Source organism: Capricornis sumatraensis, chromosome 1 (genome assembly GCF_032405125.1).
Source record: "Capricornis sumatraensis isolate serow.1 chromosome 1, serow.2, whole genome shotgun sequence".
Taxonomy (NCBI): Eukaryota; Metazoa; Chordata; class Mammalia; order Artiodactyla; family Bovidae; genus Capricornis; species Capricornis sumatraensis.
Genome location: NC_091069.1, coordinates 100,731,891 through 100,759,862, shown reverse-complemented (window position 1 = coordinate 100,759,862; position 27,972 = coordinate 100,731,891). Strand labels below are relative to the sequence as shown.

Genomic DNA, 27,972 nt, shown 5'->3' with positions numbered 1-27,972 from the left:
ACCAACCCCCCGGATGGCAGGATACGGGTTAAGTCCCTTCGGCTTTGGGGCCCGCCCTCCCTGGCGACCACCTCCTAGGGCCCGGTAACAGGTGCGCACTTACTGGGCCCTCCCGGTCACCGGCTCGTGGGGGAGACGTCCCCAGCGGCCGCATAGACCTCCGGCTTCAGCCTTCCCCGGTCACCAGCTCGTGGGGGAGACGTCCCCGGCGGCTGCGTAGACCTCCAGCTTCGGCCCTTCCCGGTCCCCAGCTCGGGAGGAAGACGTTCCGAACGGCTGCACGGACCTCCGGCTTCCCTTGGCACGTCCAAAGACGTTCGGGCAGCGGGGGTTGCCTCCACGCTCTGTGGTCGCCATGGGATCGACGGCCTCCAAACCCGATCCCCAATACTCCACCCCCTTAGAGTGCCTGCTGGCTAACCTGCGGACCCTAAGACTAAAGGGATATATCCGCCCCAAGCAGCTCGCTTTTCTGTGTTCACAAGCCTGGCCTCAGTATCCCCTAGATAATGGCTCACAGTGGCCAACCACAGGGACATTGGACTTTGACGTCCTCCGTGATTTAGATAATTACTGCCGGAGAACGGGAAAATGGTCTGAGGTCCCCTACGTTCAGGCCTTCTGGGCGTTGCGCTCTCGCCCCACCCTGTGCACCACGTGTGCTCCCAGCCAAATCCTACTTATCATGGCTCCCCGGACTCCACCCTCCCGGGCCAAGCTAGCTCCTCCCGTCTCTGAGTCCTCTGCTTTCTCTGTTCCCCCGGAAGATCTGGTGGCCCCTCCTCCCTATACCTCTCCCACGCCACCCCCTCCACTCCGGCCCCTCCTGCCTCTGCTCCCGCCCCCGAGATTCCACCTCGGCCCTTAACCCTATCTTGTATCCTCCTCCTCCCCCCGTCACTCCCTCCCCTTCCCCGGTGAGCTCCCACACTCGCTCCCACAGCAACCCTCCGGGAGCCTCCCCTCCCCCTCCCCCAGCCCCGCTACTCCCCCTCCGACAAGTAGCCGGAGCTGAGGGTCTAGCCCAAGTCCATGTCCCCTTCTCTCTCCAAGACTTAGCACAGATTGAGGCCAAATGGGTTCCTTCTCCTCCAACCCCACTCAGTACATTAAGCAGTTTACTGGTCTGACCCATGCCTACGCCTTGACATGGCAGGACATATATGTCATCCTGGGGTCTACCACCACCCCCGAAGAGAGGCAGGCTATCTGGACGGTAGCCAAGGCTCAGGCCGACCAGCGGCACTATGCCAAACCCTCTCCCGAGCGCCCCCCGTGGGCTCAGGCGGTTCCTGACACTGACCCTGATTGGAACTACCAGGAAGGGGGTGGTGGCCAGCTGCGAGTACGCTATATGATAGAGTGTATCCTCGACGGGATGGAAATGTCCTCTCATAAGGTTGTAAACCTCCTCAAACTAGATGAGGTGACCCAGGGGCCCGACGAAAACCCAGCCATGTTCCTTAATCGGCTGACCGAGGCCCTCGTCCAATACACCAGGCTGTCCCGAGTCCCCTATCGGGGCGGCCACCTTGGCCAATCGTTTTATCTCCCAGTCTGCCCCCGATATCCGAAAAAAGTTGGCCAAGGCCGAGGACGGCCCTCAGACCCCTATCCGAGACCTGGTAAAAATGCCTTTTAAGGTCTACAATGCCCGCAAAGAAACTGCTGAGGCCAGCCGAAAGGCAAGGCTCAAGCAAAAGGCCGAATTTCAGGCAAGCCTCCTAAACCAGCAAACCCAGGCCTTGGTAGCGGCCCTGCGGCCGGCGGCGGGCTCGGGGCCCCAAAACCCCCCTCCGAGGGCCTGCTTCAAGTGCGGCCAAGAAGGGCACTGGGCCAAGATGTGCCCCAATCTGCGGCCTCCTTCCTAGCCGTGCCCGTTGCGCAAACGACGAGGACACTGGGCTAGTGACTGTCCCCAGGCCTCTCGGGCCTCGACCTCTAGGGGCCGGGGACCAGAGCGCCCCAGGGAGACCTCCTGCCCTCCTCCGGCTTTGGAGCTGCTGAGCTTCGACGGTGACTGACGCCGCCCAGACTCGGGGACCCCAATAACCCAAGCCGAGCCCAGGGTAACGCTCCAGGTAGCGGGTAAGTCCATCAATTTTTTGGTTGATACGGGGGCTACCTATTCGGTCCTTCCCTCTTTCGGAGGCACTCTACGTCCTTCCCAGGTTTCGGTTATGGGCACTGATGGCCAACCCTCGTGTCCGCTCCAAACCCAACCACTATCCTGTCAGTTAGATACCTGTCTATTTACCCACTCCTTTCTGGTCATCCCCTCCTGCCCTACTCCTCTCTTGGGAAGAGACATACTTGCTAAGCTGAAGGCCACTCTTCAGCTAGCTCCAGGATCGGCTCCCACGTCAGGGGCCTTGCTAATGCTACTGGTTGACCCTCCAACCCCTTCTGTTAATCCTGAGGTCTGGGACACCCGAGTCCCGGTGGTGGCTCGGCACCACCCTCCAGTCCTCATCCGGCTAAGGGACCCCACCTGTTTCCCAGCCCAGTCCCAGTTTCCTTTGTCTACTCGCAACCTCAGGGGGCTAAAGCCCATCATCGACCGTCTCATGGGACAGGGCCTCCTGATCCCCACGACCTCCCCCTGTAACACGCCTATCCTCCCTGTTCGGAAGGCTTCAGGAGACTACCGGCTGGTGCGGGATCTCCGCCTGATCATCGCGGCGGTGATCCCTGCCCATCCACTTGTCCCTAACCCCTACGCCCTCCTTTCTTCCATACCTCCTCAGACCTCTCATTTCACCGTTATCGACCTCAAGGATGCCTTTTTTACCATCCCACTCCACCCCGACTGCCAATTCCTCTTTGCGTTCACCTGGACTGACTCCGACACCCAGCTGACCACACAACTCACATGGACCATACTCCCTCAGGGGTTCAGAGACAGTCCCCACTACCTCGGGCAGGCTCTGTCCCGGGACCTGGCCAGATGCTCGCTTCGCCCTAGCACCCTCCTCCAATACGTAGACGACTTGCTCCTTTGCAGCCCCTCAGAAGAGGCCTCCTGACAACATACTACAACTCTCCTCAATTTCCTTGGTTCCCAGGGTTACAGAGCCTCACAATCCAAAGCCCAACTGACTCAGACTTCTGTCGTCTATCTGGGCCTCCAAATCACTCCGACCACTAAAGCCCTGACAGCAGACCCGTGTAGCCTCCTCCAGTCCATCTGCCCTCCGGCCGACGGAGACCAGATATTGTCCTTCTTAGGACTGATGGGATTCTTCCAACACTGGGTCCCAAATTATGCTACCCTGGCCAAACCTCTATATGCGGCAGGTAAAGAGACTCCCACAGGGCCGCTGTCTTCCCCCACCAAAGTGACTCAGGCCTTCCACGCTTTATGCTCAACCCTATTGGCTGCACCCCCTCTCTTTCTCCCAAATCCCAACTATCCGCACCATCTATACACTGATGAAGAGGGAGGGATAGCCTTTGGAGCCTTGGTGCAACCGATTGGCCCCAAATTGCTGCCTATTGCTTACATATCCAAACAACTTGACCCCACAGCCAGGGGATGGTTCCCCTGCCTGTGGGCACTAGCAGCGGCGACAACGTTGTACGCCGACGCAAAGAAGCTGATTCATGGCCAACCCCTGACCATCTTCTCGCCCCACCGTCTTGGTGACCTTTTAGCCTCTAGATTTCTAATGGGACCACTCATCATTCTCCTGCTGCTCCTGACTTTCGGGCCCTGTATCCTAAATAAAGTTTTGGCCTTTATCAAACAACGGCTCAACACGGTCCAGCTGATGGTGCTGCGACAGCAGTACCAAGGGCTTCCAACAAGCACTCCGTGACAAAATTAACGGCAGACGCCCCCTGTCATCCTGGCCACACCCTACCCCTCGCCACCCCCGTTCAGCAGGAAGTAGCCAGAGAGAACCGGCGCCCCTTGTCCTATATCAAATAGGCCGGGATGAAGGGTCGGACATGTTGACGCATGCCTGGGCATGCCCGGGCATGTCGGGACATGTCCCAGCAGAGTGCCGCAGACAAGTCCCGGAGGCGGGCCGACAACCAAGCAGTCCAATCAGGTGCTGACACGGAGTCCTTGGACACCAACCACCGCTGTAGCCCGCGCTTTCCACCTTATATGGGAGCCCGGCCCTGGCTATAAAACCTTTCCCCACCCCTCATACCTCGCAGACTCCCTTTGCTTCCTTGCTCACCCGCCCCGCCCTGCTCCCCCCACCCCCCCCCGCCCCGGGAGTTCTGCCCGGGAGCGACTGCCCAATAAAGGCTCTGATCAACGGTCCATAGAGGTGGCTCTTTCTTCCCGCGGCGTTTCTTACAGTTAGGATGTAGAAAAAACAAGTAGTAGCCTTAGCATTAGCATCGTTAGACTTTGAGTTAATTCTTTCTTTGCTGTAACCCACTGAACCTTTGCTCCATAAAAATGTAACTCTGTACTTTAAGGGTGACGCACGCTAGAGAATTTAAGAGAAAACATTTCAAGGGAAAGTAAGTGTTCTAGCTGACCAACCTTTATCAAAAAGGGGTCATAAAATGTCAACAGGCCTCCGGGCCGGAAGATAATGTACAAAAAATAAGACCCTGGTTTATGAAACGGTATGTAGGAAGAAACCTGGTATCAGTAAAAGTTAATTCTGATGGAATGTTGAGCTGACTCTGCATGACTCTGCATTTTTTCACTTTGCTCAATGGACAACTCAGGGTATAAAAGCTCCCTCTGAAAATAAAGTGACGGGCCTCGCTCACCGAAGCTTGGTCACCCCGTGTCATTCTTTCATTCTTTTCGCCAGCGCCGTCCATCCTGAGGGTACCCCTGGACTCTGCTGAGGCTGGACCCCGGCAAACTCCCCGGTCGTTAGGTGCCCAATACGCTACTGAGATCAGTGGAGAGCTAACTCCACAAAGAATGAAGAGACGGAGCCAAAGCAAAAACAACACCAGGGTGATGGAAGGGAAGTACCAATGTTGTAAAGAGCAATATTGCATAGGAACCTGGAATGTTAGGTCCATGAATCAAGGCAAATCGGAGCAGTGAGCGGCCGAGAGGAGAACCCCACGTCCAAATTCAACCCCAGTGACCGAGAAGAGATTCCCAACATTCAAGGTAAGGAGCCACAGCAGTGCTTTGCTTGAGCAGCCGTGAAGAGACACCGCACGTCCAACGTAAGTGAAACCCAAGTAAGACGGTAAGAGCTCAGAGAGCGCATCGGAGGACAGACAGACTGAAATCACAGTCACAGCAAAATAGCCAATCTGATACCATGGACCACAGCCTTGTCTAACTCAGTGAAACTAAGCCATGCCATGTAGGGCCACCCAAGACGGACTGGTCATGGTGGAGAGGTCTCTCAAAATGTGTCCACTGGAGAAAGGAATGGCAAACCATTTCAGTATTCTTCCCTTGAGAACCGCAGGAACAGTATGAAAAGCAAAAAAGACAGGACACTGAAAGATGAACTCCCCAGGTCGGTAGGTGCCCAACAGGCTACTGAGAAGAGTGGAGAACTAACTCCAGAAAGAATGAAGAGACGGAGCCAAAGCAAAAACAACAATCAATTTGGATGTGACTGCTGATGGAACCAAAGTCCAATGCTGTAAAGAGCAATATTGCTAGGAACCTGGAATTTTAGGACCAAGAGTCAAGGCAAATTGGAGCAGCCAGAGGCCGAAGGAGATATGCCATGTCCAAGGTCAGGAGCGGCGGTCGAGAGGAGATATGTCATGTCCAAGGTCAGGAGTGGCAGCCAAGAGGAGATACGCCATATCCAAGGTCAGGAGCGGCGGACATAAGGAGATATCCCACGTCCAAAGTAAGGAGCTGTGGCGGCTCTTTGCTAGAGCAGCCGTGAAGAGACACCCCATGTCCAAGGTAAGAGAAACCCAAATAAGATGGTAAGAGCTGAGAGAGGGCATCAGAGGACAGACAGACTGAAACCACAGTCACAGCAATGTAGCCAATCTGATCACATGGACGACAGCCGTGTCTAACTCAATGAAACTAAGCCATGCCATGTAGGGTCACCCAAGACAGATGGGTCATGGTGCAGAGGTCTCACAAAATGTCCACTGGAGAAGGGAATGGCAAACCACTTCTGTATTCTTGCCTTGAGAACCCCATGAACAGTATGAAAAGGAAAAAAGATAGGACACTGAAATAATGAGTCCCCAGGTCCGTAGGTGCCCAATATGCTACTGGACATCAGTGGAGAACTACTTCTAGAAAGAATGAAGCTGCTAAGTCGCTTCAGTCGTGTCCGACTCTGTGTGACCCCATAGACGGCAGCCCACCAGGCTCCCCCGTCCCTGGGATTCTCCAGGCAAGAACACTGGAGTGGGTTGCCATTTCCTTCTCCAATGCATGAAAGTGAAAAGTGAAAGTGAAGTCACTCAGTCGTGTCTGACTCTTAGCGACCCCACGGACTGCAGCCTACCAGGCTCCTCCGTCCATGGGATTTTCCAGGCAAGAGTACTGGAGTGGGGTGCCATTGACTTCTCCGAGAAAGAATAAAGAGACGGAGCCAAAGTAAATACAACACCCGGTTGTGGATATGACTGGTGATGGAAGGAAAGTCCAATGCTGTAAAGAGCAATATTGCATAGGAACCTGGATTGTAGGTCCATGAATCAAGGCAAATTTGAGCAGTGAGCAGGTAAGAGGAGATACCCCATGTCCAAGGTCAGGAGCGGCGGCCGAGAGGAGATACCCCATGTCCAACTAAGGAGCAGCAGCTACACTTTACTGGAGCAGCCGTGAAGACATACCCCATGTCCAAGGTAACAGAAACCCCATTAAGACAGGAGGAGCTGGGAGAGGGCATCAGAGGGCAGACAGACTGAAACCACCATCACAGCATAGTAGCCCATCTGATCACATGGACCACAGCCTTGTCTAACTCAATGAACCTAAGAGCCAAACCCTGTAGGGCCACTCAAGATGGTTGGGTCATAGTGGAGAGTTCTGACAAAAAGTGGTCCACTGGAGAAGGGAATGGCAAACCACTTCAGTATTCTTTCCTTGAGAACCCCATGAGCAGTATGAAAAGGAAAAAAGATAGTGCACTGAAAGAATGAGTCCTCGGGTGGGTAGGCGCCCCATATGCTACTGGAGATCAGTGGAGAACTAACTCCAGAAAGAATGAAGAGATGGAGCCAAGGCAAAAACAACACCCAGTTGTGGATGTGACTGGTGATAGAAGCAAGGTCTGATGCTGTAAAGAGCAATATTGCATAGGAACCCGGAATGTCAGGTCCATGAATCAAGGCAAATTGGAAGTGGTCAAACAGGAGATGGCAAGAGTGAACATCGACATTCTAGGAATCAGCAAACTAAAATGGACTGGAATGGGTGAATTTAACTCAGATGACCATTATATCTACTAAGGGTAAGAATCCCTTAGAACAAATGGAGTAGCCATCATGCTTAACAAAAGAGTATGAAATGCAGTACTTGGATACAATCTCAAAAACGATGTAGTGATCTCTGTTCATTTCTAAGGCAAACCATTCAATATCACAGTAATCCAAGCCTATGCCCGGACCAGTAACGCTGAAGAAGCTGACGTTTAACAGTTCTATAAGACCTACAAGACCTTTTAGAACTAACACCCAAATAAGATGTCCTTTTTATTACAGGGGACTGGAATACAAGAGTAGGAAGTCAAGAAACACCTGGAGTAACAGGCAAATTTGGCCTTGGAATGCGGAATGAAGCAGGGCAAAGACTAATAGAGTTTTGCCAGAGAACGCACTGGTCATAGCAAACACCCTCTTCCAACAACACAAGAGAAGACTCTACACGTGGACATCACCAAGCTGCTTCCCTGCCCTGCCTGTCCTTGCCTGCAGAAACATCAGTACAATGAAGGCCCTGCCCCTTGCTTTCCCTTCACTCCTGTGTCTGCCTCCCCGACTCTGCTGCTTCCCCAGAGCAGTGTGTCCCTCATTTCCAGCAAACTGTGAGTAACAATGAAACTTCTTTCAATGGCACTGACCCTCTCCGTGTTGCCACTCAGTCACTGTTACAAATTAAGACCCAGGCACAAATCAGAGCTACTGCCCCAACATGGCCAAGTACAATGGCAGCACGTTCATTTCTTCGTTATTTTATTCTGCAGAAATATCCTAATTCAATTTTTGTTGTTCAGTTGCTTAGTCATGTCTGACTGCTTGCGACCCCATGGGCTGCAGCGTGCCAGACTTTCCTGTCTTTTACCATCTCCTGGAGCTTGTTCAAACTCATGTCCACTGAGTCGGTGATGCCATCCAACCATCTCGTCCTCTGTCTCCCCCTTCTCCTCCTGCCCTCACTCTTTCCCAGCATCAGGCTCTTTTCTAATGAGTTGGCTCTTTGCATCTGGTGGCCAAAACATTGTCTTTTTGATACATACTTAAGATTCACTACTAAAAGCTACTTTATAGCATTCAGCAGCTTTTGGTACTTTCCTGTTCTTTTTTTTTTTAGCGCTAAGTTGAGAGGTGAAAGTCCAGGTAAGGAATTGTGAAGGTGAGAAGACCTTCTTCTAGGACACAGAAGTCAATGGCTTAGAGTTAGGCATCCAGGCCTAGTGGAGAGGTGGTGATATCTGGCAACATTTAGGGTACCATTTCGCCTGTGTGGCTGGTACAGATGTCCCTACCATTCAAATCTGGCTCAGATGATAAAGAATCCACCTACCAACGCAGGAGACATGGGTCCAACCCCTACGTCGGGAAGATCCCCTGTAGAAGAGGATGGCAGCCCACTCTGGTGTCCTTGCCTGGAGAATTCCTTGGACAGAGGAGCCTGGCAGGCTACCATCCATGGGGTCGCAAAGAGTTGGACATGACTGAGCAACTAACACTTTCCTTGGGAATTAGATGTTGATTAACCACAGAATCATAACAGGGCCTTTCAGGAGGGATGGCGCGCTAAACACTGAGAACTTCTTCCTGCAAGCTGCCACTGCTACTCACGTTAAAACGGGAGAAGGGAAACCTCCCTACCTGACTCCAGGCACAGCTGCATAAAATGAAACCCGTGCTTTACACAAAAAGAAACCACCCTCGTTGATTTTCCTCCTAATGAGCTATATTCATTCTTCTCCATATTTTTTAGATTTCTTTATTATTTGAAAGACAGCATCTAAATTTTAAATAGTAATTTAAGAGGTGGGAGAAAATATAAAGAAAGACAAGAAGGAAAAGAAACAGATGAATATTTTTTAAAAAGCAGGTCACAGATCCGAATGACTTTATGTAATATAGCTAGGTCAGGCAACAGAGTATTTTCGTTGTATCAATGGCCAACTTTCAAATAATTTTATGACAAAATGGTAATATTATGGTTTACAGCAATTTTACCATCTATAAATTTGTTCTCTGATGACTGAAAAGCCTTGTCCTAAGACTTGACATATGCTAAGAGTTGCGTTACAACTTACTAAATGTTTTCTTGGCATTTTCTTGGTTTGGGTGAAAGAAGCAGTGCAAGCAAAGACATCTCTTTGATTATAAGGATGTGATCCTTATTATATAAAATGGGATCACCTTTCAAAATTTGGCATGTGAATTGGTTAGAACCTATGGTGGTTGCATGGATAAACCTGGAAACTTTAAAATTTTTTTAAATTTGGAACTTAAAAAAAAGATTCTTTCAATTCAGATGACAGGGATACACAGGAAACAAGATACCCACCCCCGACCCCAGCAAAACTGCCTGGACTTTCAGAATACTGTCTGTCACGGTATCAGCTACATTTCAAAGACACAGGCAGGGATGGAATTATGAATCAAGTCACGCAGGAGAGTGACTGGAAAAATATCTAACAGAGTGTACTGTGCTTCCAGTGTTAAATTAAAGGAAGAAAAATTACTCCCCTACACTTTTATCACTCTAAGCAGATTCTGTTTTTATTCTGATGTAACTAGAGCATTAGGACCAGAAAGTTTTCAGTGAAGTTAAACTGGAATGCTCTTTGAACAAGGAATTACATTATTTTCTGAGATATCCTTAGACACGACATCTCTATCACAGTAAAAAAAAAAAAAAAAACAGGAAGGCAGGAACAGGGAGGCATGTGGACCACTCTGTTTTAACTAGACTTGTAGCAAACCAGAGCTGGGATTCCTGGAAGTTTGTAAAAGGAAGCTTTCCTCCTAATACGACTTGGGATATTGTTTTTTTCATTCGGCTTCATGATAAATAACGTAATTCAAGTGCTCAGGAAGCACCCTCCTCTGTCTCTTTTGAATGATGTGGAACTGTGAGGCTCCACAGAGCATGAAGTGGTGGCAGTCCGTTCCCTCTGGTGTCAAAAACCAAAAAAATAAAAAAAGAAGCTTTTGACTTTGAAAATGAACTTGTTTGCCAGGGGAATGGATAATTAGGGAGTTAGGGATGGACATGTACACACTGCTATATTTAAAATGGCTAACCAACAAAGACCTATTGTGTGGTACAGGGAATTCTGCTCAATGTGATGTACTAGCCTGGATGGGAGCAGGGTTTGGGGGAGAATGGATACATGTATATGTATGGCTGAGCCCCTTCAATTTTCACCTGAAACTATCACAGCATTGTTAACCTGCTATATCCCAATACAAAATAAACAGTTCAAAGTTAAAAATAAAGGGAAAAATTTCTGCTGCTCTGGTCTGCATCATCACTGCTGACCAGGCTTTTATATGAGAACACGCGGAACGACAATATGGCTCAGAAAGGGGCAGACCGAATCAGGAAGAGGTAACAATGATTCTGGTTAAAGAACTGTGCGAGTTAAGACATTTCAAGAGTGAGGCTGAGAAAGCTATAGCATCCAGCTGGTAGGAGGAAACTCTTATACTCTGAGCACAGAAACTTAACTTCAGGACATCTCCTGGAGAAAGTAGGATCACACTGTGGTTATCTGGACACCCCCACACAGAACAGCAAAGGTAAGGCTTTAAAAGACTTTCAAGAAGAGAAAGACCACGGTCAAGGAACACCCACGGCGGCCAAGAACCACTCCTAACAGAGGCTGCTGGTACACTGCAGCTTTGCTTTCTGTTCGGTGATCAGCTTAGGCTGTAATGCCTAAAAATGGTGACCACTACTGTCCGTGCAGGGGCTTCCCAGGTGGTGCTAGGGGCAAAGGATTCACCTGCCAATGCAAGAGAGGCCTGGGGCAGCAAGATTCCCTGGAGAAGGAAATGGCAACCCACTCCGGTATTCTTGCCTAGAAAATTCCCTGGACAGAGGAGCCTGGTGGGCTACATACAGCCCATGGCATCGCAAAGAGTTGGACACGACAGAGAGATTGGGCACACACATTGTCAATGCATGAATTAATAGCATATTTTAGAAATCACTTGGCCAAATTGCCTTTAAACCATGTTTAAGATGAGATTTGAGATACACAGTGTGTAAGGCACTGGAAACAGGGATTGGAGAATACCTTCAAATTTTCTCTTTGTGAGTAAGATAAGTATTTGCTCACTCCATAATGAAACTGAGTTTTAGCCACTGAAACCTCCTACAACTAAAAACAAATATGACTATGAAGTCTTTCTAATAAAAATGCTTGATGGGATTGATGAACCAACCACCACTGGTCATCATTAACTGCATTTTTTAAAACTCAAACATCACATATCTTGAATGACTTATAAAGCAAAACTCAAAGCTGTGATAACTCTCTAGTGTGGTTTTCATCATCTCGTCATTAAAAACATCCAACTCACAGACCAAGAAGCCACCTAAACATACCAGCTGTTAGGCCAGTGAGAATGAGTCAGCACATCATGTTCAAAAGGTTATTCCAACTAACATCATCAATATGCACTAGGGGGTTGGAAGTTATACACTGTATTTCAATAGATAACTAGTCTGATCATAGTAAAACTTAAAAAAAAAAAAAGAATTTTTAGGCTGGGTTTGGAAAAAAAACTTGCTAAATATTTACATCCCATACCCACCTCCCTCTCTTTGTATACTGTCCTGGTATGCTCTCTTGGGATAAATAGATACCGAACTCATAGCAGCTTTTTAACGTCTACCAGGGGATGGACTCTACTACTACCAAGTCACTTCAGTCGTGTCCGACTCTGTGCATCCCCATAGACGGCAGCCCACCAAGCTCCCCCGTCCCTGGGATTCTCAAGGCAAGAACGCTGGAGTGGGTTACCATTTCCTTCTCCAATGTATGAAAGTGAAAAGCAAAAGTGAAGTCACTCAGTTGTGTCCGACCCTCAGTGACCCCATGGACTGCAGCCTTCCAGGCTCCTCCGTCCATGGGATTTTCCAGGCAAGAGTTTTGGAGTGGGGTGCCACTGCCTTCTCCAAGTGGATGGACAGTGAGCTCAAATTTACTGATGGGTCTAACATCTAATGCCAATCTGCGTAGAAACATGGTATTTTCTAAATGCTTCACACCCACCGGATTAGGATTAATAAGACACTGTGTTTCCAAGGGGTTCTCTGCACTATTTTGGTTGTATTCTTAACATCCCAATATGGGTAGAATTCTAGCTCCCTTTATTTATCCTGTGATGTGTGGGTGTGCATGTGGGTGTGTATGCATGCACAAATACATATCCTCAAATCAACTACACTATTTTCAGGTTTTTCTACATCCAGAGTACACCTTTTTATATTCTGATATTCATTTAGCTACCACATTCAAACTACTGCAGGACACAAGAACACAGCTCTATTTGGTTCTGTACTACTTCTTGGATAAGGACTAACTTCACCCCCCACACTGGACAACGGTTTGATTGCTCCATTTCACAGTGACACACAAAGCATGTTTTCAGCTAGACCGGACTCTGAGAAATATGCTTCCAGATAACAAGACAGTTTCCCTCTTACTATCCACCCACCCAAGCGAGCTGTTCCCGTCTGGAGGAGCAAGACACTTCACTGGGAAGGCAATCTTCTTTCTGGCAAAACCTAAACCACTTGTCAATCATCTTTAGTGTATTGAGCACTGGAAGCATCTGTTCCAGACAGATTTTTTAGGTTGTTTTCCAACCATGGAATCCATTCAGATTTCAGGCTCACCTTGTATGGAGTCAGATTCCATCTAGAACAGACTTTAACTTCTGAGTAGGAGACAACTTCTGCCAAGTGCTCCATTCTGGAACCCTATCAACAAGCATTTTACAAAGCATGGTGGATGGATGTTAACTCGTCCGTGCCTGGCATGCCTCATAAAAACTCACAGCCTTCCAGAAACCTTGACAGAAATCAACTACTTCTCTCCTTGCTATTAACGCGCTCCTGCCAACTATTCCTCTTACGCGTGATGATGACTAATATTCGCCGAATGGCAAGCAGGTGCTCCTTCAGCGAGATCATGCCCAGTGTGGTCAGTTGAGCCTTCCATGCCAGTGGCAACACCGCCAGCATCCACCAGGACCACATGGGACCACCAGGGTTACTCTGCAAAAGAAAGGAAGACAAAATCAGCAGCTGAAGTAGAAGCCTGTTCCCAATGTGGTCTTCTGTCTCATCGACACGAGCAAGAATTAAATGCTGCCTTCTCTTTGAGATCTTCTGCACCATTCATTCAGCACTAAAACACAAAGCTTACTTTTTAAAAAGCTTTTTATAATTTATTTATTTCTGGCCGTGCCGGGTCTTTGCTGGTGTGTGGGCTTTCCTCCAGCTGCCGAGACTGGGGGCTACTCTCTGGCTGCAGTGCGCGGGTTTCTCATTGCTGTGGCTTCTCTTGTTGCGGAGCAGGGGCTCTAGCGTGCACAGGCTTCAGCACTCGCAGTTTCCAGGCTTTACAGCACAGGCTCAGTACTTGGCACACAGGCTCAGCTGCTCTGTGGCATGTGGAGTCTTCCCGGATCGGGGATCGAACCCGTGTCTCCTGCACCGGCAGGCAGAGTCTCTACCACAGAGCTACCAGGGAAGCCCGGACAAAGCTTACTTGTATGTCACACACTTAAATGGGGGACATTCACATAAGGAAGAACCTGCCAAGGGACGCATCTTCCACAGGAAAACTCTTCACGAATTAGTCGTTCTTAGCCCCTTAAAGCTCTAGTTCACGATTCCCCTGGCAGTTCAGTGACTAAGACTCTAAGCTCCCAATACAGGGGGCCTGGGTTCAATCCCTGGTCAGGGAACTGGATCCCACATGCCACAACTAGTAAGACCAAGCACAGCCAAATTAATAACAAAGCTCTAGTTCAAAGTCTATGACCCATTAGAAGAAGTGATCATAATTTTTATCTCTACTCTCCAATGTTCTATTATTGTTTTCTAAAACATGCTCTACAAAGCAAAATGTTTATAAAGAAATAGTATAGGTACAAATTTGACTGTTATAAATCTTATGATAAAGTCCATGAGACAAATATACATATATACGAAATAGCTATATGTATGAGTTACTGTTAAATATATATATGTGTGTGGTATCGTGGTTTAATTGCTAAGTCGTGTCTGACTCTTGTGACCTCATGGACTGTAGCCCACCAGACTCCTCTGTTCATGGACTTTTCCAGATAAAACTACTGGAATGGTTAGCCATTTCCTTCTCAGGGGATCTTCCTGACCCAGGGATCAAACCCAGGTCTCCTGCATTTTAGGTGTATTTTTTTTTTTAACCAACTGAGCCACCAGGGAAGCCCACTTAATGAGTTACTATTAAATATATATATGAATTATTATGCCACCTGATAGCCTTTATTTCATAACCAAACAGGCACTTTCTGGATTGAGCTCTGAGCAAAAGGTAACCACAGAGTTGTTTTCAATATTCCCAGAACTGAAACCAAGATACCCAGGTCTCCCTGCTTCTCCTCCATCCCCACTCCAGAAGCAAGCAGAATCCAAACTGGGAACCAGGGAGGGTGGCTCCGGGCTCACCTTAGCTCAGGGTGAGAGATGAAGAATGGCACCAAGGTCAAAATGTATGGCGCAGCCCACGTCACCGTGCAGAAGGCACCCACCTCCCCTCCAAGGGAAGACGGCACAAGTGTTGGACAACACAACCTTCTGTATGGTCCATACTCTCTTTTCTCTCCTCACTTTACTGAGTAGGGAGACACTGAGTAGCAGGCTTAATGGGGAAGCCTCAGCATAACGGGGCTTCCCTGGTCACTCAGACGGTAAAGAATCTGCCTGCAATGGAAGAGACCCAGGTTCGATCCCTGGGTTGGGAAGATTCCCCTGGAGAAGGGAATGGTTACCCACTCCAGTATTCTTGCCTAGAGAGTCCCATGGACAGAGGAGCCTGGCGGGCTACAGTCCATGGGGATGCAAGGAGCTGGACACAACTGAGTGACTAACGCTTTCACTTTCAGCATAAAAATAACTCCCACATAGGACCTAAAATCCTCCGCGGTGGGAAGGCAAGCGGTCTCCCAAAGGTGTTCACCTTTCGGTTCCTGAAGCCCGTGACTATGCAGCTTACATGGCGGCAGGGACCCTGCAGATGTGACTGAGTGAGGGACCTGGAGGAGTGCAGAGACGATGCTGAATTGTTCCTGGCGGGTTCAACCTCATCACAAAGGTCCTTCCAGCAGAGAGCTGCTCTGGGCTGTGGTCAGAGTGGGGTATGAATTATGGAAGAAGGGTCAGAGGTCAACTCTGCTAGCCTGGAAGATGGAGGAAGGGGCCAGAGCCAAGGAACACCAAGTAGCCTGTCAAGCCCAGAGAAGGGGAGGAAATGGACTCCCCTTCAGAGCCTCCAGCAAGGAATCAAGTCTTGCCATCACTTTGATCACAGCCTGGTGAGGCCTGTGAGGGATTTCTAATCCCCAAACTGTAAGATAATAAATTTCTGCTGTTTTTAAGCGATGACAATCATGCAATGTGTTACAATTAGAGAAAAATTTGGGTTAATAGCAGAAGCACCTAGAAAACAGGGTACTTCACACTGTCATCAAGGTAGCCTGACCACCTTGCTTTCTGAACCTGAGCTACAAAACAGAGGAGCAGCAGAGATTATGATAGAGCGGAGGGTGAGGAATGCCTGAGGGTGACTTTTGACCGAAAGCATTTTCCTGGGTCTGGAAAACACAGAACTCACACGGGACACGAGACACCAAGAGACACGGAAAGAAAGGAAAATCGATGGAAACAATACAAAAGACACTTCGCCTGACCCTAAACCTGCCGAGACCTGGCCCTGTCCCCTCCCCTGCCTCCAGGACAGGTGAGCGGGCACAGCAGGAGGAGCCATACACTCTCAGTCACAAGCCCGCACCGTCCCCTCTTGGCTCCAAACACGGGGGAGACGAGCCATTTGCACGTAGCGATGCTTCACAGACCTGAAGCCTGGTCATCACTGAAATACAACGGAATATTACTCATCCATAAGAGGAACAAAACGGGGTCCTCTGGAGTGATGTGGATGAACCTAGAGTCTGTCCTACAGAGCGGAGTAAGTCAGAAAGAGGAAAACACACACTGTATATTAACACATGTACATGGAATCTAGAAAGATGGTGCTGATGGACCTATCTGCAGGGCAGGAATAGAGGAGGAGACGTAGAGAACAGAACTGTGGACACAGAGCGGGAAGGAGAGGGAGGGACGAATGAGTCAGCAGCATTGAAATATACCCACTACTATGTGTAAAAACAGGTAGCTAGTGGGAACGTGCTATATAACACAGGCGCTCAGCTCGGTGATCTGCGGTGACCTAGGGTGGGATGCTGGGGGAGAGGAAGGAGGCTGAAGAGGGAGGGGATGTATGCACTCACGTGGCTGATTCGCTCTGCTGTACAGCAGAAACTAACACAACATTGTAAAGCAACTACACTCCAACAAAAACAAAACCCTATGAGAAGCCATAATGGAAAAAAACACTAATAAAAGAACGCACACATAGGTATAACTGAATCGCTTTGCTGTATAACAAATTAACAACACTGTAAATCTACTATGCTGCTGCTGCTGCTGCTAAGTCACTTCAGTTGTGTCTGACTCTGTGCGACCCCATAGACGGCAGCCCACCAGGCTCCGCTGTCCCTGGGATTCTCCAGGCAAGAACACTGGAGTGGGCTGCCATTTCCTTCTCCAATGCATGAAAGTGAAAAGTGAAAGTGAAGTCGCTCAGTTGTGTCTCACTCTTAGTGACCCCATGGACTGCAGCCCACCAGGCTCCTCTGTCCATGGGATTTTCCAGGCAAGAGTACTAGAGTGCAGTGCCATTGCCTTCTCCGGTAAATCTACTATACTTCAATAAAAATAAATAAATAAGAAAAAGAAAGAAAACCCAGCATCACTGGAGCACTCCTGGGAGCAGAGAGGAAGCCCGTGAAGATGGACAGAGGACTGGGAACACCTCTAAGTTAATGACAGAGAATTTCCTCATTTACTCAACACCTGTTCAGTAGGGGTAAGGCAGGATTAGGTACAAAACGCAGAGTCTATCCTGCTGATAGACGACAATTACCAAACCTTCTGACGCTGGTGAGAGAAATACAAGAGACAGCCAACCAGAATAAACTGATTACTGACAGAAAACAAATTACCTTCACGTAGTATTTATCAGAAAGCATTTATCATTCTTGCCCCACAAGGCACATGCTAGTCTACCAGGTGCTGATAAATGAAAGGTTCATAAACGGCCGTAATGGAGTCGGCAGCAGAGCAGGCACTGCCGAGCTTCGCTGGGGTGTGACGTGTCTCAGCACACGACGGCAGGAAGTATCAGCACTGTGAAGTGTCAGCACAGCATACCTGAGGCTCAGGTTCTCACTGACCCACAATGGCTTAAAATCTGCTTTCATGGGATCCTGAAGTGACGCGAACCAGGACACAGACTGCTGATAAACTGAATCGCGCAGCATGCCGAGTTCCTCGCACTCTGGGCCTTCCACCTGGTCAAGGAAGAGAGACAGCCTTTTCAGCGATTCATTAGCACACTTGTGTGTCCATTGCACAGTGACCACGGCCACGTCTGCTGAGCAGATTCCTGGCATTAGCACTTCAGTGATTCATCAGCATTTCAATAAACGGACAGGTGGCGCTACTGGGAAGGAATCTGCCTGCCAACGCGGGAGATGTGGGTTCCATCCCTGGGTCGGCAAGATGCCCTGGAGAAGGAAATGGCAACCCACTCCACTACTCTTGCCTGGGAAATTCCATGGACAGAGGAGCCTAGCAGGCTGCAGTCCTCGGGGTGCAAAGATCGGACAGGATGGAGCACACACACACAGGTACACAAGCTCAACGTAGAAGTCTGCACTGTTACACAGTGGTGCCCGACCTATCCCATGTCCATCGGCAACACCCAGATGCTTCTCTCACTATCTTAATAGAAAAATGCATCTGAAATTATCAGGAATCATTTTTAATGGCTACATGCAATCCTACATTTGAAATATACCATAACTTATTTAACCATTCACATAAGACATATTTTATTAATAAGATAACACAAATAATATTAAGTAATTATGCAAAGTGGTTTTTTTCATATGTGCGTGAGAAGGGGCTGTCATTGCCTCAGGACAGATTCCCAGAAGCAGAATTACCAAGTCAAAGAGTGTTGTTTAGTTGCTTAGTCATGTCTGACTCTGTGACCCATGGATTATAGCCCACCAGGCTCCTCTGTCTATGGGATTTTCAGGCAAGAATACTGGACTGGGTTGCCATTTCCTTCTCCAGAGGATCTTTCCAATCCAGGAATGGAACTCCTGTCTTCTGCACCGGTAAGCGGATTCTTTACCACTGAGCCACCAGGGAAGTTCAAGTCAAAGAGTTACAGTGGTTTAAAACCTGCATCTCATGCCACCAAACTATACTTTAAAAGATATGCTACGGCAACAGTGCACTCACAGCCTGAGCCTGATGCCAGGGGAGATCCTACGGCTTTAGAAGGACACACCCTGCTGCCTGGGCCCCTCTCACTGCCCAAGGCTCCGTCCTACGTAGGAACACTGAGCAGCAACAGCTCCAGGGGGCCCGGGTTTGTTCTGGCTTCATCCCTGCCTCTCATGTGGGAATGCTAGCCAGTTGTTCAGTTGCCTTAGGGTACAACTTCCTCATCTGTAAAACAGGAGTAAACCAGTAAGGTCCTTTCTGATTGCAAGACTACAGCATTTATGAAAACTGGGGTAGACTCTGGAATTAGACTGTAACACACAACCATTCTTAATTTGATTAAAAAGCAAAGACATCATTTTGCCAACAAAGATCTACATAGTCAAAGCTATGGTTTTTCCAGTAGTCATGTACAGATGTGAGTTGGACCATAAAGAAGGCTGAGCGCCAAAGCATTGATGCTTTCAAACTGTGCAGTTGGAGAAGACTCTTGAGATTTCCCTGGACAGCAAGATCAAACAAGTCAATCCGAAAGGAAATCAACCCTGAATCCTATTTGGAAGGACTGATGCTAAAACTTAAGTTCCAATACTTTGGCCACCTGATGTGAAGAGCCAACTCATTGAAAAAGACTCTGATGCTGGAAAAGATTGAAGGCAGGAGGAGAAGGGGATGACAGGATGAGACGGTTGGATGGCATCACTGATTCAATGGACATGAACTTGGACGAGTTCCAGGAGATGGTGAGGGACAGAGAAGACTGGTGTGCTGCAGTCCCATGGCGTTGAAAAGAGTCGGACACGACTTAGCGACTAAACAATAACAGCAACAACAGAAGAGGAGCCCCGAGAGCCGCCACACTCAGCCATCATCTTCCAACCAGTTCCCCATGCCCCGGACCTCGCCGTTCACCCGGCTGCATCCTGCCCTCTGGCCCGCGAGGCCTGGTGCCCACAGGGAAAGAGCGGCTGGAGAGGGGACGGGGCTGGCCCTGCAGGTGTGACTACCCACCCTTTCATCTGAGTATTCAATGGCTGCCTGTTGCAGCCGTCTCTGTGACGGTGGCTCAAAACCTGGAAGCAACTGATCCCCACAGCGTCAATGATAGAGCCGCCATCGGGGAATGCCCTGACGTCCTTGACTGCCAGCATGCAGCCGTACTCTGAGATCCTGGCGGGACAGGTGGGAGAGACAGCCAAGAATCAGCAGCTGTGATGTTCAAGGGGAAGGAGTGGGAGCTGAGACTAGGATGAAAGGTGGAATCACAACACAGATGTCCCCAGGCTTATACTTCGTTGCGTAATAGGAGCCACTAGGGATTACCAACATCATCTTAAGTTGTTCTCTAAGAAAAACGAAAAATGATGCATTTAATTATAAGCCCCCTCCTCTTTTTAATCTTTTGGCTGCACCACACAGCATGTTCACAATTACACAGTGTTAGTCGCTCAGTCCTGTCCAACTCTTTGTGACCCCATGGACTGGACCGCCAGGCTCCTCTGTTCATGGGATTTTCCAGGCAAGAATACTGGAGTGAGCAGCTGTTCCCTTCTCCAGGGGAATACTGCCAACCCAGGGATCAAAACCAGACCTCCACGTTGCAGGCAGATTATTTACGATTTGAGCCACCAGGGAAGCCCCGCCACTCAGCATGTGGGATCTTGTTTCCCCAACCAGGAATCAAACCCGTATCCCCTGCATTGGAAGCGTGGGGTCTTAACCACTGGGAAGTCCCCAGAACCTTCTCTTTGAATACTGGTAACTCTTACCCTGCATGCTCAGCAGATAAACACATGCCACTCCATTTGGTGCCTGTTTCCAGGCATCTTCGTATAAGCCGATAGCGGGGCTCAAAGACGTGGAGCAGGCAGGGCATGGTGGGGAAGGCTATGGCGCACACAAAGATGGGCACATCTCTGGTCAGACTGCGGGGCAAGAGGAATGTTCACTAGATGTGGGAGCTGAGAGACACGGAAGGGCATGACAGCCGCGGTTCTCTTAATGACAAAACCCTTGGGCTTGCCTAAGCCTTAGGTGGGAAAAGAAAGTCAACAGTCACAGCATGAGAAAGTGCTCAGCAAGCCCTCTTATTTAATCTAATGAGAGAACTTGCTTAAGATCACTATGAACACATTCTCATGACCTTGAGGGCTCAGCGCTAAGTGACGTAAGTCAGACAGAGAAAGACAGAAAGTATATGACTTCATTTAAACATGGTATCTAAAAACAAACAAAACCAAGTTCATAGATACAGAGGACAGAGAGGGTTACCAGGAGGGAGGGAGGGAGAGAGTGTGTGTGTGTGTGTGTATCTGTGTGCGCAATGGGTGAAGGGGGTCAAAAAGCACAAAGTTCCAGTTATAAAATAAACCAAGTCCTGGAGATGCAATGCCCAGCATGGTGACCATAGTTAATAATACTGTATTGCATTTTTAAAGTTGCTAAGAGAATAAATCTTAAAAAGCTCTTATCACAATAAAAATACTCTAACTGTCTGGAGACAGATGTTAATTTAGATCTACTATGGTGATCATTTCACCATATTCACAAATGTCAACTCACTCTGTTGTACACCTGAAACTAGTATAATGTTAAACGTTGGTTACATCACAAGAGAAATAAATAAGAAAAAATTCTGATGAAAGCAAAAATGACAGATGTCAAAAGTAATGAGTTCTACTAATAAATAAAAAAGACTAGAAGAATGATAAGATCTCAATACAGGGTACTACAACACAAAACTTTAATCACTTTAAAAGGAAAAAAAAAACAAAACAACTGTCAAACCTATTTTGAGGGGAAAAAAGCCTGTTTTCAAATACCTTCTGTTTTGAATGAACTGTGCCTTTTCAGTTCTGAAAAATTCAGTATTGCTTATTTAGATATAAAAAGCAGCCATATGATTTTGTCAAAACACGCTTTTGGAATATTTCTTACAACTTTCTTCAATTAAATTCCATAAACTCTTTGCAATTAATTTTTTTATTTTTTGAGGCCAATTTTTCTGCCAAAGAGGGGGAAAAATAACTGAGATAGAGCTGTGAGGTTAGCCAGGATTTTCTTCCTGTAACCTCAACTCAGCACCAAGTACCTAGAGCACGAGGACTTACTGTGACAGCTCCGTCATTTCTTCATCACAGATTCTCTTTCTGTCAGACAGCTCATCTGAGAAATACCGAAATATTAATTCTTTGGCCAGAGTAGTTGTATTAAATTTTCTGCTTGCTAACAACTGTAACAAAACAAAGTTAAATAATAATGCCATTTTTCAAGATTTCTCTCTTTTTGACGTGGACCATTTTTAAAGTCTTTATTGAGTTTGTAAAAATATTGTTTCTGTTTTACGTTTTGGTTTTTTGTCTGCAAGACATGCCAGATCTTAGCCCCTTAACCAGGGATGGACCCCACGCACTCTGGAGGGGAAGGTTAAGTCTTAACCACTGCACCACCAAAGGAAGTCCTATGGTAATCAGTTCTTAAGGAAAAAGAGCTCTCTTTTGTAGGGAGCTGGGGTCTCAGAAGACAAAAGGGACTGAGGAGAGAGAGATGGAAGGTCGGCCCTGTGAGGAAAGGGCAGGCTGTCCCTCCCCCAGGAAAGCAGCTCAGGAGACAGGGTTTGCCTGGAGGAAGGAAGAGGCAATTCCCATCTTGCTGGCGTCTACACTCCATGGAGAATCAGGTCAGAGACGGTAGACGGAGTGAGTAGCAGGTGGTGGAAGACAAGAGAAATATCAAATAATCGCCCTGGAGAGTGAAATGCTGAAGCTACCAGAGCAGCACAGCAAAAATGACTAATGGTGTTTTAAGTCTCAGATTTAAGATTGTGAATTTCTTTAATCCTCCCTACTTTGTGGGCCCTTTCCCAATAAAATCTCTTGCTTTGTCAGCACATGTGTCTCCTCGGACAATTCATTTCCGAGTGTTAGACAAGAGCCCAGTTTCGGGCCCTGGAAGGGGTCCCTCTTCCTCCAACAAATGGTGACTCTGGCGGAGACCCTTCTTCGCTGAGACTGACATCCTGACCACTCGGGGTACTCAGGAGCCAGCTTGCCTGCCGATGGACCAGACCCAGCAGCTGCAACTGGGACCCTTTTGTCCCTGGTCTCCTCTTGATGCGGACAACTGGCCAGAGTGCCCTGACCGGTAAGGAACAAGAGACTTTATTGACCTCTCTCCCCTTCCCTCTCTTTCCTCTCCTTAATGCTTCCTATCCTCCCCTGTTTTTCTAGTCCCCCGGTCCTGGACACAGGAATCTGGTTGAAGGGCCCTCACCCTGAGCTGAGGATTGGAGACTGATCACCTCCTCTTGGCAGAGAACTCAAATTCTGCTTCTGGTCTGGTCTAATTTCTGACAGGGCCAAGTGCCAGTCCTCCCTTCTCTGGAGGCCCAGGGAAAAGTCCCATAACGTCTGAGCATCTGTAGGTGGCAGGAGACATCTGTAAGGCCACCCTTTCGCCCCCTTCTTCCGCCTCCGCCCCCTTCTTCTTTCAACCTGGCTTCCTTTCCTCCCTTGAAATCTTTGATGTTAGTACTTGGATTCTTGTATTTAAGGCCTTCCCTGGTGGTGCAGAGGTTAAAGCGTCTGCCTGCAATGTGGGAGACCTGGGTTCGATCCCTGGGTCGGGAAGATCCCCTGGAGAAGGAAATGGCAACCCACTCCAGTACTCTTGCCTGGAGAATCCCATGGACAGAGGAGCTTGATGGGCTACAGTCCACGGGTCGCAAAGAGTCGGACACGACTGAGCGACTTCACTTCACTATACAGACACACACAAAAGCAAAAAGAGCTGACTTTGTCAGGACTGAGAATGGGAGCTAAGGGACCAAGGAGTTAAAAGCGGCATGTGAAGGGAAAGGAGGTGGAGGGCAAATTTTAGAAGTGCCCGGATTTGTCATTTCCACGGAAATACTTACTTCTGCACAAGGGACAATGCAGGGCGCGGTCCAGGCAGCGCTTGAGGCATTTCAGGCAAAACGTGTCCACAGGGCGTAGTCACAGATTCAGAGGACAACCTGCAGAAACATCTGGGTTTTCAGCAAGACATGTCCACAATAGACTTTCAAAGAATCTATTCATTTTATAAGAACTCTAGAAACCACTTATACCCATTTTCCATTTTTATCATCAGATTTTTATAAAATAAAGCAATTGTTATTGAGGTGTACGTAATTTCTCTGACAATAGGAGACACAGAGGTAAAGAGCAGACTTTCTGACTCAGTGGGAGAAGGAAAGCGTGGGATGATTTGAGAGAACAGCATTGAAACATATACATTATCGATGTAGAACAGATGACCAGTGGAAGTTTGACGCGTGAAGCAGGACAACCTGGAGGAATGAGGTGGGGAGGGAGTTGGGAGGGGGTTTCAGGATGGAGGGGACACAGGTGTACTTATGGCTAACTCAGACAGATGGGTGGCAAAAACCATCACAATATTGCAATTAACCTCCCGTTAAAACAAATACTTTTTTTGAAGCCCATTACGTTTAGGATACAAAGTTCAGAAAGGCTGGATTTTTCACAGTGGCGTAGATGCTATGTCACCATACCTCATACAAAGGGCACACTCAAAGTCAGCCACCTCTATGGGGAGCTCTTCACCTTCTCCTATGTTAGAGTTCACACTTCTTTGGGGTAAGGAGTCAGCCTCTGAAAAAATTTAAATGCTATAATTAACACTTGCACATCTGGGTAAGAGAAAGCAATAAAGTGTATTTCCTCTGGCTAAAGTGTGTTACAGGCTTCTCTGGTGCCTCAGATGGTAAAGAATATGCCCACAATGTGGGAGATTCAGGTTCAATCCTTGGGTCAGGAAGATCCCCTGGAGAAGAGCTATCCACTACAGTATTCTTGCCCAGAGAATTCCATGGACAGAGGAGCCTGGTGGGCTACAGTCCACTGGGTCACAAAGAGCTGGACATGACTGAAGCGACAGAGCACGCACGCAGGGACACATTTAGATGAGTTTTAGATGTCCTTGACAGTTCCGGGCCCCTCAGGGATGCCAAGATCCCTGATGCTGGATGGAGTCCCTTACAGAAAATGGTGCGGTGTTTGCGAATAACCTAAGCACAGCGTCCCACACACAGGCACAGCCCAGAGGCATCTCGGGGTCCATTCCAGTCCACTGCAATAAAGCCAATACTGCAATAAACGGAGTCATACAAACTGTTTTTGGTTTCTCAGTGCATGTGAAACTTACATTTGGCCTTCCATGGTGGCTCAGGGTTAAAGAATCTACCTGTCAAGACAGGAGACATGAGTTTGATCACTGACTCGGGAAGATCCCACCTGCCAAGGAAAAACTAAGCCTGTGCACCGCAACTACTGAGCCTGTGCTCTAGAGCCGGGGAGCCGCAACTACTGAAGCCTGAGCACCCGCGAGCCCGCTCTGCCACAGGAGGAGCCGCCACAGGAGGAGTCTGAGCACCGCAAAAGAGTAGCCCTCACTCCCCACCACTAGAGGGAGCCCTTGAGCCGCAACACGGACCCAACACAGCCAAAAATAAATAAAGTTTAAAAAAAACTTATGTTTACACTATATTGTAGCGCGCTAAGTGTGCAGCAGCATTATGCCTAAAAAACAGTGCACATACGTTAATTTAAAATAGGGTTAGTCGCTCAGCCGTGTCTGACTCTTTCTGACCCCATGGACTATAGCCCACCAGGGTCCTCTGTCCATGGAATTCTGGAGTGGGTAACCATTCCCTTCTCCAGGGGATCTTCCGAATCCAGGGGTCAAACCTTGGTCTCCAGCATTACAGGCAGATTCTTTACCATCTGAGCCACCAGGGAAGCTCTAATTAAAAATAATTTATTGCTAAATGGGCTAACCATTTCCTGACAACACAGGTTTGCCACAAACCTTCCATCTGTTAAAAATAATAATAATAATCTGCAAAGCACAATAAGTGAGGCACGCCTATACCTTAAATCATCTCCAGATTACTAAAACTACTTATAGCAATACATGTAAACGTTATGTAAACAGTTGCTACACAGGGTAAGTTTTGCTTTCGGGCACTTTCTGAAACATTTTTCCCAAATATTTTTGATCCGTGGTTGGTTGAATTCACTTGTACTGAAGCCTGACTGACTATATATAGCCATTATTTATCTATAAGCCATGAATAAAAGGTAAAGTTATACCTAAATTTCTCTGCTTTTTTTCTGGCTATGAAGTCTTTATAGAAGTAACCACTCTGCATCTATTGAGATAATCATATGGTTTTTATTTTTCAATTTGTTAATGTGGTGAATTACATTGATTGATTTGCGGATATTGAAGAATCCTTGCATCCCTGGGATAAAGCCCACCTGGTCATGGTGTATGATCTTTTTAATGTGTTGTTGGATTCTGATTGCTAGAATTTTGTTGAGGATTTTTGCATCTATGTTCATCAGTGATATTGGCCTGTAGTTTTCTTTTTTTGTGACATCTTTGTCAGGTTTTGGTATTAGGGTGATGGTGGCCTCATAGAATGAGTTTGGAAGTTTACCTTCCTCTGCAATTTTCTGGAAGAGTTTGAGTAGGATAGGTGTTAGCTCTTCTCTAAATTTTTGGTAGAATTCAGCTGTGAAGCCGTCTGGACCTGGGCTTTTGTTTGCTGGAAGATTTCTGATTACAAATGGGGATGACCCACAGAGATGTTATGGGGAGGGAGGTGGGAGGGGGGTTCATGTTTGGGAACACATGTAAGAATTAAAGATTTTAAAATTAAATAAAAAAAAATTAATTTAAAAAAAAAAGAAAGAGTGACATAGATTAGATTATAGATACATGAAAGTTAGGACTCACATTTGCAAATGAAAGAAAACCCAACCTGAAAACATACTAAGAAAAAAAAAAAGATGAGATCGTTATCTCTAGTGAATAATTCCAGGAATACATTTGGCTGCAAGAATGTCTGCATGGACATCCTGCCACTTGCAACATGGATGGACCTTACCTTGAGGACATTAGACTAAGTGAGATGTCAGTATTAACAAATACTGTGTACTATCAATTGTATGTGGAATCTAAAAAAGCCAAACTTGGAAAAACAGAGTAAGGTGGTGGTTACCAGGGGACGGGAGGGAGGATAGGAGAGAGATTGTTTAAGGGTATAAATTGTAGCTAATAGTAAATAAGCCCTAGAGATCTAATGTGCAGTATAGTAAATATAGACCATAATATATTATAATCATCAAACTTTCTAAGACACTAGATCATAATTATTCCAACCACTGAAAAGCAATGATAATTATGGGATGTGGTAGAGGTGGTAATTATCACTACAATGGCAATCATACTACAATATATGAATGTATTGAATCAACATGTTATATATCCTAAAGTTTTACAATGTTATATGTCAAATATATTTTGAGAAAAGAGAAAGTCTGTATAGGAGATTGAAACAACATAATAAAAAAATTGTTTCTCACCAAAAAAAAAAAAAAGAAGTAACCACTGAAACTGGCCTATAATCTGAAAGGTGATATATTCATCTCATTATTCATCTTAAACTGCCTGTATAAAATTTTTTTAAAGTGTATTCAGCATCAGCCAACCGTCTCTCACTCTACGGTCACATACTCCAAGACAAACAGCCTACTGACCTTTCCTGGGAATTTTCCCAGGGGCATTCACAGCGTGTGCATCCTCTCAGTCATTCCAGAAAGTGTCTCTCTAAACCAGTGCTGGGCTCCGTTGGAAGGATGCCGTCTAACACCTCCTGATCCTCTTCACAGTGTAAGCCCAGTATGAAACGCAAAACTGAGGAACTGCTATTTCTAAACACATCAGGTTTCTCAGATGGATTCTGATAAAGTACGAAAAAAGAATCCTGAATATTAAAGACATCATAGCATAAGAAAAAAAGTTGATGCAACAGGGAGCAACTGAATACCAGTATTCATATATTCAAATTATCCCTGTGCTTTCTTTTCTCTAAGACAAAATAATGTCAAATCTCCTGAGGTTTTGGGTGGTTTGGAATGTTCTAGAAGTTTCTTTCAATCTTTAGTGATTTTCTTTTTTTTATATATTTTATTTATCTACTTGGCTGCCCCCCTCTTAGTTGCATCATGTGGAATCTTTAGTTGCAGCATGTGGGACTAGTTCCCTGACCAGGGATCAAACCCAGGCTCTCTGCATTGCAGGCACAGAGTCTTAGCCACTGGACTACTAGGGAAGTCCCATCAATCTTCAGTGATTTTCAGTACTTCCACCAACATCTTTGGAAA

At 47.2% G+C, this 27,972-nt stretch overlaps 1 protein-coding gene across 1 annotated transcript in view; it reads right to left on the bottom strand.

The window, feature by feature from the left end:
• Positions 1 to 13,198: 13,198 nt before the first annotated feature.
• The window catches only part of LONRF2 (LON peptidase N-terminal domain and ring finger 2), a 35,245-nt gene continuing 20,471 nt past the window's right edge, over positions 13,199 to 27,972 (bottom strand). Inside the window, 14 exon segments of the mRNA XM_068967337.1 lie at positions 13,199 to 13,393; positions 17,657 to 17,672; positions 17,674 to 17,700; positions 17,702 to 17,796; positions 19,754 to 19,782; positions 19,785 to 19,912; positions 20,512 to 20,667; positions 21,853 to 21,974; positions 23,150 to 23,159; positions 23,654 to 23,719; positions 23,721 to 23,756; positions 24,294 to 24,393; positions 27,346 to 27,397; positions 27,399 to 27,548. Of these exon segments, the coding sequence (XP_068823438.1) occupies positions 13,199 to 13,393; positions 17,657 to 17,672; positions 17,674 to 17,700; positions 17,702 to 17,796; positions 19,754 to 19,782; positions 19,785 to 19,912; positions 20,512 to 20,667; positions 21,853 to 21,974; positions 23,150 to 23,159; positions 23,654 to 23,719; positions 23,721 to 23,756; positions 24,294 to 24,393; positions 27,346 to 27,397; positions 27,399 to 27,548 (1,182 nt within the window).